Source organism: Poecilia formosa, unplaced genomic scaffold, assembly GCF_000485575.1.
Source record: "Poecilia formosa unplaced genomic scaffold, Poecilia_formosa-5.1.2 Scaffold446, whole genome shotgun sequence".
Lineage (NCBI taxonomy): Eukaryota > Metazoa > Chordata > Actinopteri > Cyprinodontiformes > Poeciliidae > Poecilia > Poecilia formosa.
Window position 1 is genome coordinate 116376 of NW_006800385.1, and position 17767 is coordinate 134142.

Consider the following 17767-nt stretch of genomic DNA (forward strand, 5'->3'; position numbering starts at 1 on the left):
GTTTGTATTTGATTTAATTGAGCGTGTAGATGTGCGCCGCCCTCCTGGAGGATGAAGAGCGCCGAAGACGAAAGTTCACCGTCGTTACCGTTTAGTGGGGTTGGCATGACAACAAGCTTTCGCCCATGTCGGTGGCGGGTCGCGACTCGTCCAGCTAAAGAGGCTCCACATCACCAAACAGCCGTCATTCAGCAGGCGCAGTAAATAATAATAAAAATATGATAAAATATGTTTCATGTAACGACAAAATGGTCGTTACTCGACTTCCTGGTGGATTTTAACGACTCGTTCAGAAGCCGGTGGGTTTCTCTGCTTCCTTCAGAGACGCCATGGAGCTTTTCATCGAATTCATTCTGTTTCCACCACAAACACTCGTCCTCCTCCACTTCAAATATCATTATTGTAATTATTAAGTTTAAAACTTCCAGCTGCGTCTCACTGGGCCAGATGGGCAAATATAAATGGATCTGTTTGATGATTTTAATATCTGGCGTTGATTGAGTTTTCCAGTGTTGATCATTTTGATCCTAAAGCAGTAAAACTAATTTTATTTTCCGTTTCTTGTCATTTTCAGTCTCATGATTCACGTTTCTTTCATAGTTTAGTAAACTCTTTGCTTCCATCAGCTTCTATCATCGATCGATGTCGACCATAGATGCATCACTGCAGGCGGTGAACTAATCAATCTCCCAATCAGATTTTTAACAAATTGACTATATTTAATATCCGTTTCCTGCTTTGTGCCAAAATGAATCCAGGGGCCAAAATTAAAACCCAAAAATATGACTGAGTTTTTCTCCTTTAGCTGCAAAACAGTAAATGAAACATGTAATGTTTTACGTTTTAATGAAAGTTTTCAGTCACTTAGCATTTAGGTTCATTATTTTCTACGGACGCTCTGATCAGTTTTTGCTGCCGATCACCGATCAAATGCCATGTTAGATTCGATGTGTATCAACACGTCGAATCGTGCTTTGGGGTGAAGCAGAAGAAAAGTAAAAAACTTTCCATTATAAAAACAAAGGAATCGGAGAAGTGCTGGAAGGCCACACAGAATCCATCCAGGGGCCACAAACGGCCCCGGGCCGCACTTTGAACACCCCTGATCTAAACCTTTACAATCATGTTTGTTTGTTTAAGAGAAATAAAATACCAGGCATGTTCCTGGTGTCTTCAGCGTGATTCTGTTGTGGAAACTCACTTCATCACGAGGAAATGACGAAAAGATGATCATGTTGGCTTCGGCTCCTACCTGCAGCCGTTTCCTCCTCCAGCAGCTGGATCTGCAGGTGGAAGATTTTCTCCTGCAGGTCGCAGAGCGTCAGCTTCATCTTCTCCCGCCGGGTCACCATGTAGCACAGGTTACGCACCTGGAGCACATTTAAAGGCACAGTCACCCTTTTTCTACCACGGACGGCTCATCTATAAAAACACACTTTAAGACAATAAATTGGGAGAATTTTCTGCTTCAATTCAACAAGGCAAAAGCAAACAGCTTATAACTGCATACGTGATTTTATTTCTTGTTTCTTATCACAAAAACAAATGAAGTAAACAGCTGCTTGTTTCGCGCTGCAGGTGAATTTTCACTGACAAAAGATTCAAGCAAATTAAACTAAATATGACACAAAGTTTCTGTTTTTACTGATCAGGTTTTTATTTTCATTTTAAAGCAAAACATCCAGTGATTTTTATCCAGAAGTCGACCTGATGCCCAACATTTCCTGTTTCTAGAAAAAATGTAGAACAATTTAATATTCCTCATAAAAGTGCAAAAAGGTGGATCCATTTTTTAAGTTATTTTTACTGTTTCATTGAAAATACAGTTTTTTCTCTAATTGTGTTTTTTTTTATAACAATTGGCTAAAAATAAACTGCAGAAGGTGAAGAAATAATTTATTTCTGCCTTTGCGGATGATTCAGAGTTTTAATATTAGGAAATAAGTAGCGACACCAAAAATGATTCAAGTTTAATAAAATCCATATTTTACAACTGAATATAGACCTTTTTAAGAAACTGATGTTAATGATGCATAAGTGATCAACATGTCGATCTGCCAACATAAATCAGTTTTTAAAAACCAACTAAGCTTCCTGCTCCTGTTCTGAGTGACTGCGAGCATGTGGTGGTTTTTCCGACTCGTTTCAGCAGGAATCCTGACGCCGTCATGGCTGCATGTTTCTGGCTGCAGGTCAGAACCGGAGGCTGAATTATCGCGTTTCGCTCGGAGGATCTGTTGCTGCTTTGCTTCAGCAGGAAATGAGAAACGAATCCAAACTAATGGAGACAATCAGAAACGGAGCCAAACATGGAAAAAATGATTTCTGGAGTTTGTCAGCAGCTCCACAATAATTATTTTATGGGTTGATTTAATTATTACAGAGCATCACTAAATACAGGCACTTTAAACAGTTATGATTGTTTAGTTATTTGTTTAGTACAGAGAGAATTAAACTGGAGTAAATTCAACATTTTAATATTATTCTGGCCAGTATAAACAGAAATGGATCGTATGAGTTTACATCGCTGATACAGATCGATCTTTGATCTCTGATCGGGTTTATCCGGGTATTGTTTTGTCCAAACAGCCGAGGGGCGCCGCAGGGTCACGCTCTATCTGCCGGTCCGGACAGATCCGGTCCACAGAAACACACCGCAGATAAAAATAGCTCCCAACTGGGACACAATGTGCAGAGCCTGGCTTTGATTAGGACACAGAGCGAGCGCCGATTCACAACCAGCAGCGGAGAAACGGAGCGAGAGGAAAGAAGAGAGTCTCTGTTTTCATTCAGGAATGATAGAAACAAGCTAAGCTAACCATGCTAGCAGTTAGCAGGAAATAAAGCTGGTTAAATCCCAGAGACCGCTGGCTGTTTGAGGAGATTTAAACTGCAATTAAAAACTCTGATCCATCAGTCGGAGCAGCCAGGATCATTGGATCACTTCCTGGTTCAACAGGAAGTTCATACCTGGGCTGGAGAAGCAAAGAAAACAGGAAGGAAAAATATCGCCAGCCAGTCGTGCAATTTTTTGTAGGTTGTATAGAAATGTTTTCCATAAAATCACAGATTTGATTTTTATTCCTATTTTACAAACAGGTTAAAAACAAACTGAGAAATGATTCTGATTATCAGACAAACTGGATGCAGACGCGTTCCTAATCACTGTTTACGCTTCTGCAAACCAGCTAATAAATCTTTATATTCAGAAGTTTCTGTCTTGAGTAGAAATATAAGCAAAAAGTAACTAATTATATTTAAAGAAAGGAAATAAAAAAGCTAAGAAAGACTTTCTGTGTTTTTCTGTCAATTGATTTGAGCCTCTGAGTTTCCAGTATATCGACTAACAACCAGCATCGACTGCTCACACACACACACACACACACACACACACACAGAGAGAGAGACACACACACACACAGTACTGTGAGTAAGTAGGCAGCTACAGATCAGTATTATTGATGTGTAGCTCATTTTTTTATTTATTTCTAAATTAATTTTGTTTATAAATTTACAAAATGCTGGCAAGACTCTAATTATCTTTGTGTTTTTAGGCAACACCAAAGTTCCCAGATTGATCGGCAATAAATGATTCCTTACTGAAATAAAGAATCATTTATGCTGATGCATAATTAAAGCACAATGCAGAAATAGTAATAATTTCATATTCTCTTGGGCGCATCGTGGAGGTAAAAATAAGGATTTGAAACAAACAGATTTGGGTGGAAGCAGCTGATGAGCAACAGACTCAACAATGAACCAGAAAACTTCTTTAGCCAAACATCCACCAAACCCAACAAACCACTTTATAAACTCTGCTTTAAATGGCACCACAGTTAAATATCACTAGTATTAATATGTATTCCTTAGATAAATTGTCAGTTTATGACAGATTTGGGCAGCTTCAGTATTTCTACTTAAATCAGGATGAGTGTTAATCTTGTTTCCCTTTAATCAGCAGCAGAGGGAGTTTTTAATCTGACCTGAAGCTGAGCAACAAAATCAGACGTAATGCAAATTAAAAATAAACATTTGGCCCTAATATGAGACATACGCATGAAAAAGGATTAAGGGCATGTAGAAAATAAAGGAGGGCATTAGGGAGCGAGGAGAAGTGGACTGAAGGAGAAGAGAGGATGGAGAAGAGGCAGCGAGGGAGAAGGGAGGAAACGGGGAAAGTGGGTCAGAGCAGCGAAGGATTCAGCCGACTGAAGCTTCATGAAGCTGATGTGCAGAAACACACAGCCGCCAGATAATCAAGCCCACACTCCAAAGTCTATCACTTACGCACAAACACACACAAACTACATGATTTATTAGCTCCTGCTGCTGTCGCCTTAGCCCCGCCCACCTGGGGGATCCATGGCAACATCGCCCACCAATCAGAGAGCAGATGTTCAGCTTCGGCCTCTTGTCTCCATGTGCCGTTTCCCTCATTACTGGGGCTTAAAATATTTGTTTTGCTCCAAAGTGAAAACCTTTAATGTGTTTAAAGCCTGAATGTTCACACACACACACACACACACACACACACACACACACACACACACACACACACAGGTGTGTTTTAATGAAGCACTCTGTGGATGTGCCATGTTGGATCACAGCAGATTAGCTTCTATCTGACTGACGTTTTGAAACCAACATAAAAATAAAAGCCTCCACGCATCAGCAGACGTAAACCTGCAGACAGAACTGGAGGCGAGTCCGTTTGTGGAAGAGCCTGCAGTTCTGAGCTAAATCATTTTTCCTTTACAAATTACTGATTCTTGCATTTTTGTCATTATGGACACAGAAACTTCTCATATGTGACGACGCCGGAGCGCAAAAGACGATTCTTAATAATTTAGTGAAGTGCGCCGAAGCAAAGGGAAAAAACTCAGCTACTCATTTTCTCCTTTCTTTCTCGCGCTCTGCGTCGGCGACGCTACACACAGACTTGTTGCCATATCAACTGACAACAGCACTGCTAATATTTCAGGATTCAACACCAAAAAACGCTCAGACGTTTCTAAAAGAACAGAACATTCAGCTGGTTACAGTTTTGTTTGCTAAATGTTTATTTTACAATTATTAATAAGTTCTCGCTGTGGTAATTAGCTACTGCTGCTATTAGCTAAGCTAAATTAGCTAAGCTAAATTAGCTAGCCGACCACCGCTGCATTAAGTACCTGCTCACCTGTCAGAGTTGGTGTTTAGTTTATTGTCTAACTGAACTGAAACACAGAATCCCACAGCTCATCTACATGTCAGGCTAGCATAACTAGCCAGCTGCCCTCTCCTTGATATTTTTCTTAAAACTTCTTCCTGACCTTATCTAGTTATTGTAGCGTTGACAATTAGTAGCAAATCACTGCGTTTCTTTTTCTTTTATATATCATGGATACATTTGAGATTTAGCGTGTTATAAATCTCATAACGGATAAAACCAATGCTAGTCATCATTAGCAGGCCGTCACGCTGCAACGGGTCCACATGTTCAAGATCAGACAAATTTTAATATTAGGTTAGCTGCAAAATGAAGCTTCCAAACGCCCCTAAACCTAATAACCTTCAGCTGTAAACATGAATCCCCTCTGCTAGCATGTTGTGCCTTCATATTTCAACTTCCCAAGCTGCATTTTCTTTTGAATATTTTAATGTGGTTTATAAAAAAATCCACAAATAGGCAAATCTTCCATGAATAACCGAACCGTGAAACGTTAACGATTCTCTGCATTTCCCTCTGGGCTGGAAACACAGGGATGGACGGCTGCAATAAAAACTCACGATGGCAATAAAATACCTTGAATCTGTTTGGTGACTTCAAGGGTTTTCAGGACTGAAATAAAAGTGACATTAACTTCCATCGCACATGAAACAGTGGGAGCCTTTGGAGCATGTGCAAAGGTTTCAAAGTGAGGCAGTGGATTATTGTCCTGGACAGATCGTAGCTGAGGGGCGTCGGCACGGCTTAGTCAGAGGATTTGACTGGACCACATCGGCCTCAAATTTGCAGAACGGCCCCAGGCTTTGCTGCCAGAGCTCCAAGAAAGTGATTTCAATAACACACACCGACACACACCGACACTGCATCCCACCAGCATCACGAAGGCAAACAGGATTCCAAATGCTGCTGCTGCGGTGACCAATCCATGCTCTTCGTTTCCAGGCAGCGTTGCTCTCATCTGCACCTTTAACCTGGTAATAAATGATGACCTGTCCTGCTAACTGATGGTGTTTAAACCTCTACAGACTTTGATAACAGCAGAAACAAAACGGAGCCTGTTGAACTCCTCAGGACAGTAAGACTTGATTCATTAACTTCTTTCTTTGTAGTATCGTCTTTATAAATCAGGAGCAGATAAAAGGAGTGCACACGCTGCATGAACACACTCAGACATCCTGCTGAAGGAATCCAGAGAGGAAGTCTGGATTTCTGCCAAAACAATAAACTCTGCATAAACCTTGTGACACAAACTCTCCTCTTCTCGCCCCTTTCATTCCTAAAGAATCACACAGGCTTTTATGCAGTTTTCTTTTTCAACGTGAACTAATCCTCTTGCTGCTTTCTGAATTAATTTCCTTCCCTCTCCTCTCTCACCTGTCTTACTTCTCTTTCCTCCTTATAAAGTCTTCATGCTCAGTCCGTGTCGAGATGGAGGGCATTCGCACACAGACTCATTAAAATGCAGAGAAAGTGTGTGGAGACATCTAATAGTAAATATTTAAAAGCTCGAATCCCAGTGATGAAAACCTCATTACTCCTAAGAACTCATCCTCATTGGACTGAGGTTTTACTGGGCCAACCCTTTCATGTCCGCAAACAAAACAGGATTTGTGGAAGGATTAAATTGTCTCCAAAAATCTCAGTTGACAATGAAACCAGACGGCGTGGATTGGCTGTGTGCATGCAGAACGCGTAAACCCTGACAGGATTAAAGAAGAGGCTTGTATGAGCATCTGGAAGTTTCCAGACACTCTTCTTTAAAGAACTGATTGTTGTGCAAGACGAGAACAAAATCCTTTCTCTGCAGGTGAGGTTTGCACAAAACTAGTCCACACTGTAATCTGAATTTCAATAAGGAGGCTTAATGCCAAGTACTGTAATAATGAAATTACACTTTTATTTCTTTTAAAAACTGAACTGCATTTTCTGAAAGCGCTAAGTAAAGTAAAATAACAAGAGGAGCTGCTGAACATCTGAAACCAGATACTTCCATTTGCTAAATCCCAGAATAATACGAGAGATTTTATTAAAACTTTGAAGATTACTGCAGCATTCAGTTTTCAGGGAAAGCCCAGATGACGACGCCTGAAGCGTCTGGTTCATTCACAACACTGAAAATGTGGATGTTTTCAGGAAACGTCACAAACAATGAGAAAATATCAAAATATGAACAAAGTTCATCCCAAATGCCGGACGGTGCCGCGTTCATCTCAAACAATTATGAAAAAACTGAAAACATGTCGAGTTCAGGAAGAAAACGGGTTCTGTGTCCCAGAGAGGATTCCTGTTCTGGTGAAATGTGACTAAAACCCAGAACAAAAGTAAGAGACGCAGCGGAGATGCTAGTTTATGCTAACCGGTCCCATAGAGATCCAGCCCCGCTTCCTGCTGGAGGGCAAAAAGCAGTTTGCTACAATGACTAGCATTGGTTTTAGCTGTTAAGTTGTGAACATAACGCGCTAAATCTTAAATGTACGCCTGATATATGAAAGAAAGATGGACGCAGAGCTGTGATACTGAAAACACAACTAGGTAACAAGATCAGGAAAAAGGTTGAATAAAAAAATAGCAAGGGAGAGGGAGGTAGCTCAGTTATGCTAGCTTGACTATGACACCCTTAACATGTAGATGTGCTGCAGGATTAGTTTCTGTTCAGTTAAAAAACTAACAAAAAGCCCTAAACAGGAACTCTGACAGATAATCAGTAGAGCAGGTGTTTAAATTAACTAATTAACCACCACTGTGTTAGCTTAGCTAATAGCAGCTGTAGTTAATCTTTCACCACTGTGTTAGCTTAGCTAATAGCAGCTGTAGTTAATCTTTCACCACTGTGTTAGCTTAGCCGAGCAACACCTGGTTAGTTACGTTTGAACCATAATAAATGAAACGTTGACCAACATATTTGATGGTGATTTTGGCTCCAATAAAGCCCTTTGAACTGCCTGTCGGCTGGAATGTGCTGTACAGATAAACTTGATTGGTTGGTTTATTGATTTATCCACACAGCTGTTTCTCACTGGTTGTTTTACATTTTCTCTCAAACTGAAAAGTGGCTTCAGGAAAATCCCAACAGATCCTGAGTTTTATGGCACCAACACTCTGCCACGTTCAAAGTTTCCTTCTGCATGGTGTTTGTTGGATTCAGTCATTTTCTTGGCTGAAATATTGCAGAGAAAGTTTTTCAGACTCATTCGGCAGCAGAAGGGCTCCACACAGCGAGGTGTAAAGCCTAATTAGCTGAGTTTTATTACGTGATCGGTGAGGGGTAAGCGGACGTCTCAGGAATGTGTTTGCAGAAGCTCAGCGAGCTCAACAGGGAGGTTTCATTCCTAATGGCTCCAGAGGCTGGCTTAGATAATATTACAGCATGAGGAACATCATCAAAAAGCTTTTTGGAGTGAAAACTTCATTTGGGAAGTGATGCGTTTACTGGCAGCAGCGGTGAAAACTCAGCTGACTGTAATCTTTGCAACCTTTCCAATTAACTTCAATTTATTGTGCTTTGGATTTACACACTGAAGACAAGCTGCAGTTTTACACTAAACCCACAAAAACACAAAGTCAGGCTGGTAAACACTTACAAACAGATCAGTCAGTTGGATTAAAAGATGGCGGTAAACACACACACACACACACACACACACACACACACACGCGTGTAAAATATGCCATCATGCTACAACAAGACGACCTGAAACACAAAACTGAAATAGTATATTTAGCAAAATTCATTACGAGGAGAAAAATCTTGTCCAATAAATAATGTTGTCTAATAAAAGCTTCATTTAGTAACTTTTAAGCTCCTCATATTCCTGCAAATAATCATCAGCTTCCCAGAACTGCCTTTAGAAAACAGCCATAAACGGCTGCGGCTCCCTGGCAACACTTGTATTGCAACTGGAGACAGTTGCACTGGAATAAGGCGCATGTCGGTAATTTATCGGTTAGTTTGTGTTCTTAGCTTTTAAAGCATCTTGCTTTGATGCGTGTAAGAGTCTGCCTTTGTTTATGGGATCTAAAGTGGTCGTCTGGTATCAATTCAAAGCCTGAAACCGACACAGTTTGGACAGCGATTAAACGCTGCACTTTAAAAATTAAATAAAAACTACAAGTTTGATTCTGATCCCAAATGGCCGTCTCACTTTTAGCATCAGAGTCATTTCACCAACAGGCCTGGAGCCAAAACACCAAACGAGTTCAGAACCACAGCGACGCTTCGATGGGTCTAATCTGAGACAGAGCAACAACACTAAATATGAAACTTTAAGCTAGGGCTGAACAATAAGTCAATAACAATATGTGATCAATATCGGTAAGCAGAATATCTAACCGCACAGCATTCTGGGAGATGTAGGCAGAGGAAAGGCCTTAGCCGCTCAGCAAGCTAAGCTAATCAGATTTTTTTTCCGCGGCCGTTCACACTTCCAGATAAACGTTCTGCAGCGTGAACGGGGAAACAACCTGAACGTGTCCCGCATGCGCAGTAGAGGGCGCAATAACATCAGCATCCTCGTTGTTCTGCCGACCGCCATAACAAGAAGAAGTGCTCAGTGTTTGGAAGTAAACATGGAGGCTAACGGTGGAGCTTAGCTACACGTTGTCCGACCGGAGCAGCAAGTTAACAACTTCATCCTCGCTTTAAAGGAGGATCATTGCTGCTGATTTTCTTCCTGCTTGTGCATCAGAAGGCAGAATAGTGACTTTTGTCGAGTATCGGTGACGTTCAGGTCTGATGAATGCTACCTAGACGTTGTGAATTCGACACGTATCGGATACCCAAGTGGCCCGAGTCGCATTTGAAAAGAATCGGACCTGTTCTGTTCAGACTGTCATGAAAAGATCGGATACCGGACACATTACGGCCAAAAAATTGGAATTGGGTCACTTCAGGGTGCAGTGTGAACGCAGCCTGACTCACTCACTCTCTGTTACCTAGCAACAACCTGCTGGGTAGCATGTGGTTGCCTAGCAACAACCAACTGAGTACCGTTACAGGAAAACCTTTTATCTGCCATCGTCAGTGGTTAAGCTAACTAGTATTAGCATTCAGGACAAGCTGTGCTAGCTGCAAGAGGAGATGAGCAGCGTCACACAAAGAATGATTGACAGCGCTAAGACCCGCCTCCTGGCTCTGATTGGTTGTTTCTGGGAAATTCATTTTTATCTGTTTCATAAACTGTTACCACATGGTGACAGTTACAAACTGCAGTTTTAAAAGATGAAATCATCTGAAAAACACTTTTTACTCTCTGAATATTCAGATGAACTCTGCAGAAAAACTTTCAGTTTTTAGGAAAAACTCTTGGAGTGGACGGGCTCAGATATTACATTGGACCGTAGGGGGCGCCGCTTGACGTCAGGCCCAGTGAAGAGACATTTTATGCTGAGCCGTGTCAGCTGGAGCGTTTCTGAGACCTTTCTGTAAAATATTAAAAGCCTGGGTCAACCAGGAGGGGGGTCCTTCTGTCTGCCCCATTACTTATTGATGCAGCGCTGTCTGTGTGTAACTTAGCTACTGAGCCTGTGTGTGTGTGTGTGTGTGTGAGACTCCAAGAGCTGGTCAATAAATGGTTAATAAACGGAAACGCGTCAAAACAATAAAACCCAAAACAGATCAACTTTAGAGCTCATATTATATTATGTTAACACATCTCAGTTTTCATGCATGATTATTGTATGGCAGGCCATCTGTGTCGAACGTGTGTGTGTGTGTGTGTGTGTGTGTGCGCGCTCTGCTGCCATGTTGCTCCTATTGTCTTTTCAAAGTGATGTGAATTCAAGGTTTAACTTCCAGTGAATTATTTATCTCTGCAGCAGCCTTGGCACCTGCACCGGCCAAGGGTCTGAAAATATGTACCACACACACACACACACACCACACACACACACACACACACACACACACCTCACATCTATGTTTGCACGCACACAGAGTACAACACACTGCAGAATTATAGAGCCGGAGCGGCTATAAATATTTATGCGTCTCTTGCCTCATATTTATTTCATATCAGAGGGGCAACAGGATCGGGAGGGGGGGTTAGTGGGACATGAAAGAATCCTGAAGTTTTCTGTTTAACAAATTGGGATTTGAAGAAGCAGCTGGTGAAATGGGCCGTGGAGTGAGGTGAGATTTGGCCTGAAAACAAAAGGTGCCGCGGCCGTCCACCACACTGTCTGGTGAAACGTCGCCCGCTCTGCCCTTTCACCAAAACAGAAGCTGGTGGGAGGAAATGTCAGGAAATATCACCGTGACTCAGAATGCAAGAGGAAAACGCGACGTCTCTGTAGAGGAACCTCCTGAAATCCTGCAGGATCAGGAAACAGGATCAGTTTGGAAGTAACTAGTTTAATCTCTACCGTAACTTTTTATTTCAAAAAGTTTACACGCTGTACTTTTTACTTGAGTAAAATTTCTGGATTTTCTCCCAGTGAATGAGAATCAAACAGGTTTTAACCAGAAATCCTTCAGACTCAAACCTGCAGCTTCTGTTCAGACATTTTTTATTGAAAGAAACTGATTTAGAAACATTTTATTTTACCTGATTTTGTTATTTATTCTAGGTTTGTATTCTAATCTTTCTGATGATGCATTTTTTAAATGACCAAAACCACAAACAGAAAAACAAACACCTGGTAAAAGTGAACAGGTTGTCAGAGCGACAGCAGGAGGGATAAAGAAATCCAGATTCACTGTCAGAATTAGTCGGGTTGCACTTTTCAAAGTGGGCGGAGCCACGAGACGGTTAGGGGCGTGGCCAAACGTTAAGATGGGGGCAAGCTGTGAACGTAACACTAAACGTATGTCTGATATATTAAAGAACGGGACGCAGTGCTCTGGTAGCGATTATCAACACGACGAGAACCAGGCAACAGGAAAAGGTTTTAACTGGAAGGAAACGGCGAGTCAGAGGAAAGTAGCTCAGTTATGCTAGCTTGACTTTGACAACCTGAACATGTAGATGTGCTGCAGGATTCAATGTGTTTCAGTTCAACTAAAAAAGGCGACACGTCTTTTTGCCCTCTAGTGCTGCGAGAACTTTCCACACAGTAAAAATGCCAGAGTTGAATTAACACCCAAAGTGTCTATATGTGTCCAAGTCAGCTGGTGTTAAAGTAACACTTTTGAAAGTGTTAAAAGATTGACACCCATTTTTTTGTTAAATTAATGTTGGTCTATAATACTGAAATGGGTTTAAGAAAAGTTAAACTTTCCATTTCTGTGTATTGTTTTGAATATTTTCCACTGGATTTGATTGATTTTGGCACCTTGTGGGTCAGTTATTTACTTTAACACCACATTGTGTTTTGTGATCAACACTACACTGGTGTTACTTTTAATATATTTTCACACCAACACCGTTGTAATGTTCATGTGACACTCTATTGTTGAATTTAACACCAGCTGACTTGTTGTTAATTCAACACTGGCATTTTTACTGTGCAGATGTAAATAATAATAATAATATATGAACTCCACCTCATAAAGGAAAACAAGGTTTGCTGTATGAGCCAGCTCTCCCTCTGTGCTCTGAGTGGCATCATTAAGCGTTTGTGATCTCTCCTTGTAGCCTGGAAAGCGGCTCTGTGACCTTGTGGCACAGCAATATCAAAGGCGTGAGCCGAAGGATCAGCTCTCTGTGCATTTTGTCGCCTCAGGGTTCGGTTCCACGCAGCATTTGAAGCAGCAGAGGTTCTCAACAGGCGGCTCCTGGCAGAGCAAACGGAGCTGCAGGCTACGCGACGCAGCAGAGCCTGTTCTCGCCTTCAGCTCCCAGACCGAGGCAGCGCGACGAGAAAGCAGATCAAAGACACCAGCGTTCTCGCTTCACCACTGACATTTTGAAGTTAGGTGAAGTTTAATCATTTAAACTGCAGGTTGACTTCGACAAAGAGCCGGGCTGAGGCCTGCAGGTGAGTTCTGGAGATCAGGAGCACTTCAAACAGCTTTGTCTTCTTTTTACTTAAATTAAACATGCGGAGCTTTGCATAAACGTTCCTGGAACATTTTCACTTTTTGCTTTATGCAACGTCTGAAACCGAAGTAATCCAAAGAGCCGTTTAGCTCTCAATCCATCTACACAAAAGCTGACCTTCAGCACTTGGTCAGCTGTTTTTCCCTCTGTGCGCTGTACAATGGCTGCTGAAAGAGTTTTGTTCTACAGTTAACACTTAATTGATTACTAAATCAGTTGATTAATCATGATTAGTCATGATTAAACCGATTAATCGTTTCAGCTTCAGAGCATCTTGAAAGCCAAGCATCTGTGAACAACTTCATGTTGGACTCTGGCCTAAATGTGAAAAGGATTCGGAGTAAACGTTTATCTGGACATTATTTCGTGCTTTACAGATTCAGGACTTTGTGAAAGGGGCGTCAGCTTCAGCGCTTGGGGAAGTTCCAGCATGTCACCGTTTTATTTGCAGAGACGGAGCAGTCGGTGTTCTGCCGGAGGATTTTTCAGCTCTATATATCTTGTACTGCAATAATCCTGAGGTTTTCCAACTTGTGGAGAGAATCTCTGGAGAATCCACCTGCAGACGTGAACATTTGCTGAACTCCTGCAGCGGAGAGGCTGTAAGCTCTCACTGTACGAGTTTATTTAGAAAACAGCTTATTATGCCGAGCACAGACTGCGTCCCTCAGGAGGTCACATTACACTTCGCTTCACATCTGGAGTGAATCTGAACCCACTTCCCGGTCAGTCCTGAGCGTACGACAGAGACCTGGTGAAACCATTAATCCGCCTGTTGAATGTTGAGATATAAGAGTCGCTATTGACTACACAGAAAAAGCAACTGGTTTTGGACGTCTCTGAGTAACTTGAAGCAAGTTGGAAAGGATTAGCAGCCTGGAGAGGAAGGCCTGCGGGCCAGGCTTAGCGTTGGGAGCCAGGTTGATGCTGGTCCAACAGGGAGCGCCGTCTGCTGCAGGACTCGCTCCGTCTGGCCCGCAGTAACAACCTCAGCTGCGCTGCGTGGAAGAACCGCATGGCTCTGCGGCCGGCGGAGATCATCTGGTTCGCACCGCGGGTTTAGAGCCGACCCGGCATTTAGGTGAAGCGTCAGCACAGCGGAGAGCATCGGGTGACGGATCAGAGGGTTTCCAAACCGCCGTCCTCTTTCTGACCCCAGCTGGCGTTGCGTAACAGCAGAGGTGGTCCGATGCCAGGCGAGCGGCCGGGCGAGCGTACAACGACCGGGTCGACGGGTTTGCTTCAGCATGTTCGGAAAAAACCAGCAAAGATGATCCGAATGACGAATCCTGAAGGTCCTTGGAGCCAGCTGGCAAATAGAGAGAGGTTCTAACTTCTGGTGCATTTTATTCTTGGAATGAGTTAACAGCTCCTTAAAAACCGACGGTCAACGCTCCTTTTGTTCCTGCACACACTGCAGAAACCAAACCTTTTTAGTTTCTAGAACAAATATCTTAGTTCACTTGATTTAAGACAAAACTAACTTACAAGCAACAAACAGGAGTTTGCTTTCAGTCAATAATTCCTTCTTACTGATGAAAATGTTCCAATTTCACTGGCAGATTATTTCATTTACACCAAGACGTTTTCCCATGTTGTAAATGAAACAACCTGCCAGCGAGGCTGAACTTTGTCATCAATATTCAGGAATTATTGGCTGAAAACATTCAGTCGTTTATAAATATAAATATTTATAAGCTTATAAATATTTCTCTCAAGACACTGAGCAAAATGTGAAGCCAGGAATGTCACGATAAATGTTGCAAGGCGATAAATTGTCCCAGAAGTTATTGCGATAAATGATGATATTGTTGTTTTCAGACAACTTTCCAGTAAAATAATGATAATAATGGTAAAACATATTCTTTAAGTCCTAATGAACATTTAACACTGGAAGCAGAAGACATTTTAAATAAAACCACAAAGACAAATGAAACTAAATGCTCCTTCAGAAAAAGGCTGTTTGGCCCAAAACTCCAGACTGGAAACTTTTATCATCCAGTTTCTGGTAGAAAGAGAAAAATGAAAAATCATGCAAATAGAAACTATTGAGCTTGTTTTAGTTTATCATTTGATTAATTTACATATTGATTATTGTGACAGGCCTATGTGAGATGAAAATCAATAAACTTTTCTGAACCCGACAGGAATCGGTGTAAGTCCACTAATCCTGTTCAACAGAGTAGAAAAAAGTTTTATTTCTGGTCTTTTTGGCTCCAGATGTATTTTAATTAACTTTATCTCCTGTTTTTCCATCTCCAGCTTGAACATGCTGAAGTTTTCCAGACGGTCTCGCTTGGCCTCCAGACTTCGTCTGTTCTCTTCGAACAGAAGCACCAGGGGAGTTTTGTGGAAAGCAAACAAGCTGTGAAATTGTAACCTGCTGCCAAGGCTGCAGCAGCTTTCTTCCCTCTGAACACGGTGTACCAACAAAGATTACCTGCTGCTTCCAAACAGACGTCTGAAAGCTCAACGCAGATTTCCTTCTCGCCCCTCAGTGGACTCCATGATTACCTCTTTATATACTTCATAACGCCGCCTTTTCTCTGGTTTTTACCGTTTGTTGGACGTCAAACAGGTCGGAAGAGGGAGAAGGAGCCGATTAGCTGAAATAATGAAAACATCTCCTTGCTCTGCGTTTCATTAGTTTGCTCTTCTCCTGCCGGGTCGACTTTGATGAAAAGTATTTATGGAGTGAGAGCAGAGGGCCGGACACGGAGCGGCGCCTGCCAGCAGCCGGAACCGGTACTGGAACCGGAACCGGTACTGGAACCGGCACCGGAACCGGTACTGGAACCGGAACCGGTACTGGTACCGGCACCGGCGGCGGAAAGGAGAGACGGCCGTTACCGATATGAAAATATACAGTCATACGTTCAGGTTTTCATTTTAGTTTAGATTCATTGTCATTTTTTGTCTAATTCAGTTCATTTTAATTAATTTTTAGTGTTTGTTAGTTTTTATTAGTAATTTTATTTTTTTCATGCTTTGGTTCATTTTTAGGTGAAGATTTCAAAAAGGTCAAATTATTGTGATGGTGGAAACATCGATTGTGTAATAAATAAGCAACAGAATTATTTTCAAAATATTTATTCAATTATTGTTAAACAACTTTTACTGACGTCATTTTGTGGACGAGCGACTGCAGCGTGACAAACTGCTTGTGAAGGAAAAAATAATTTCACTTCATTTCAAAAGACTAAAGAATAATTTCAGGATGTTTTGGAATGTAGTTTCATTTAGCCCACATTCATTACCATTCTAATTTATTTTAGATTATCAGTTTCAGTTTTTACTACTTAGTTTTAGTTGATAATAAATGATAATCTTGGACAAGACAAAGACTCTTTCACACCTGCTTTCCTACTGAATCATCGTTCTGGCCTTCAGGTCTTCTTCACCCTCCATTCAGGTTTCAGCAGGTCAAATTTAAGACTTTTCAAGACTCTTAATGCCACCTTGAATTCAATTTAAGTGAAAAATATTGGAGTTGATTAGGGGAACTTGCTGGCTTGGCAACAGAACTGAACCAGTGGCAAAAACATTGTCCAGCCAACTGGTGATACAATTACACTTAGCCATGATGAATGCAAAGAAAGCTAACTAGCAAGCGAGCTAGCAAAGGTGAATTATCAGCTAGTTACTGATCAACCCACAGAACGCTATGAAGATGTCTGAAGTCTCAAACGTCTGCCTGAAGAGACAAGATTACATAATCTCGCAACAACAAAATGTAAGACCTGTGATTAGCATATTTAAGGCCAACTTGAACTGAATTTAATAACATTTTATTGATTTAAGGCCTTTTAAGGACTTTTTAAGGATGTCTGGGTTAGCAACAGAAGATATCCAGTGACGATAATGATCATCATCCAGCCAAATGCAGATCTGTTCCCATGACACACAAAAAAGCTAGCTAGCTAGTTAGCCAGGGTGTATTAGCAGCTAGTTAGCGGTAGCCTCAACAGCCTTGAATCGCAGAACACAATAAAGATGTCAGAATGCAGCTCAAACTTTTGCCTGACAGAAAAACTAAATATACCAGATTAAATAGTCCTGCATTGACAAAATATGACGCTTATTTAAGGTCAACTTACATTTTTTAAATTAATTTAAGACATTTTAAGGCCTGCACCAAATAAAATCTAAATTAGTGCAAAAATGTTTGTTCTCTGTAAAAATAAAATGAAATAATCAATGACAGCAATAAGTGTATTTGTGAGATAACTTTCAATGTGATTCTAAAAGTTAATACTGTGCTTCACTTTAGCTCCACCAAGCTGGAAATGCTGCAAAAATGTATTAAAATTATCCAACATAAAAGTATTTACTGCAGAAACCTGCCCTCTCTGACTTCATCGAAGCACAAGTTAGATTTTCATTATTGCTGTATTCACTGGAAAATTAAACCTCAGTCAATAAATTTCTTGGCTGGTTATTACATACCTCTGAGGAATATAAACACATTTTTCTTCTTCATGGCTGCTTTCCAGTCCAACAAAACAAATCAAAGTTTATGTTTAATATTCTCACGCTGGCCTTTAGTATTTGACACTTTTGGCTCTGATTTGCTCTCATTGCC

The 17767-nt window shown here is 41.3% G+C and overlaps 1 protein-coding gene across 4 annotated transcripts in view; it reads right to left on the reverse strand.

Annotated features, from left to right (window-relative positions):
- Positions 1-17767, reverse strand: part of jade2 (jade family PHD finger 2) — a 135759-nt gene that overhangs the window by 17901 nt on the left and 100091 nt on the right. For all 4 annotated transcript variants that reach the window (XM_016663793.1, XM_016663794.1, XM_016663792.1 and 1 more), the window contains exon 11: positions 1253-1370. In XM_016663793.1, the coding sequence (XP_016519279.1) occupies positions 1253-1370 (118 nt within the window). The remainder of the gene's footprint in view (positions 1-1252; positions 1371-17767) is intronic.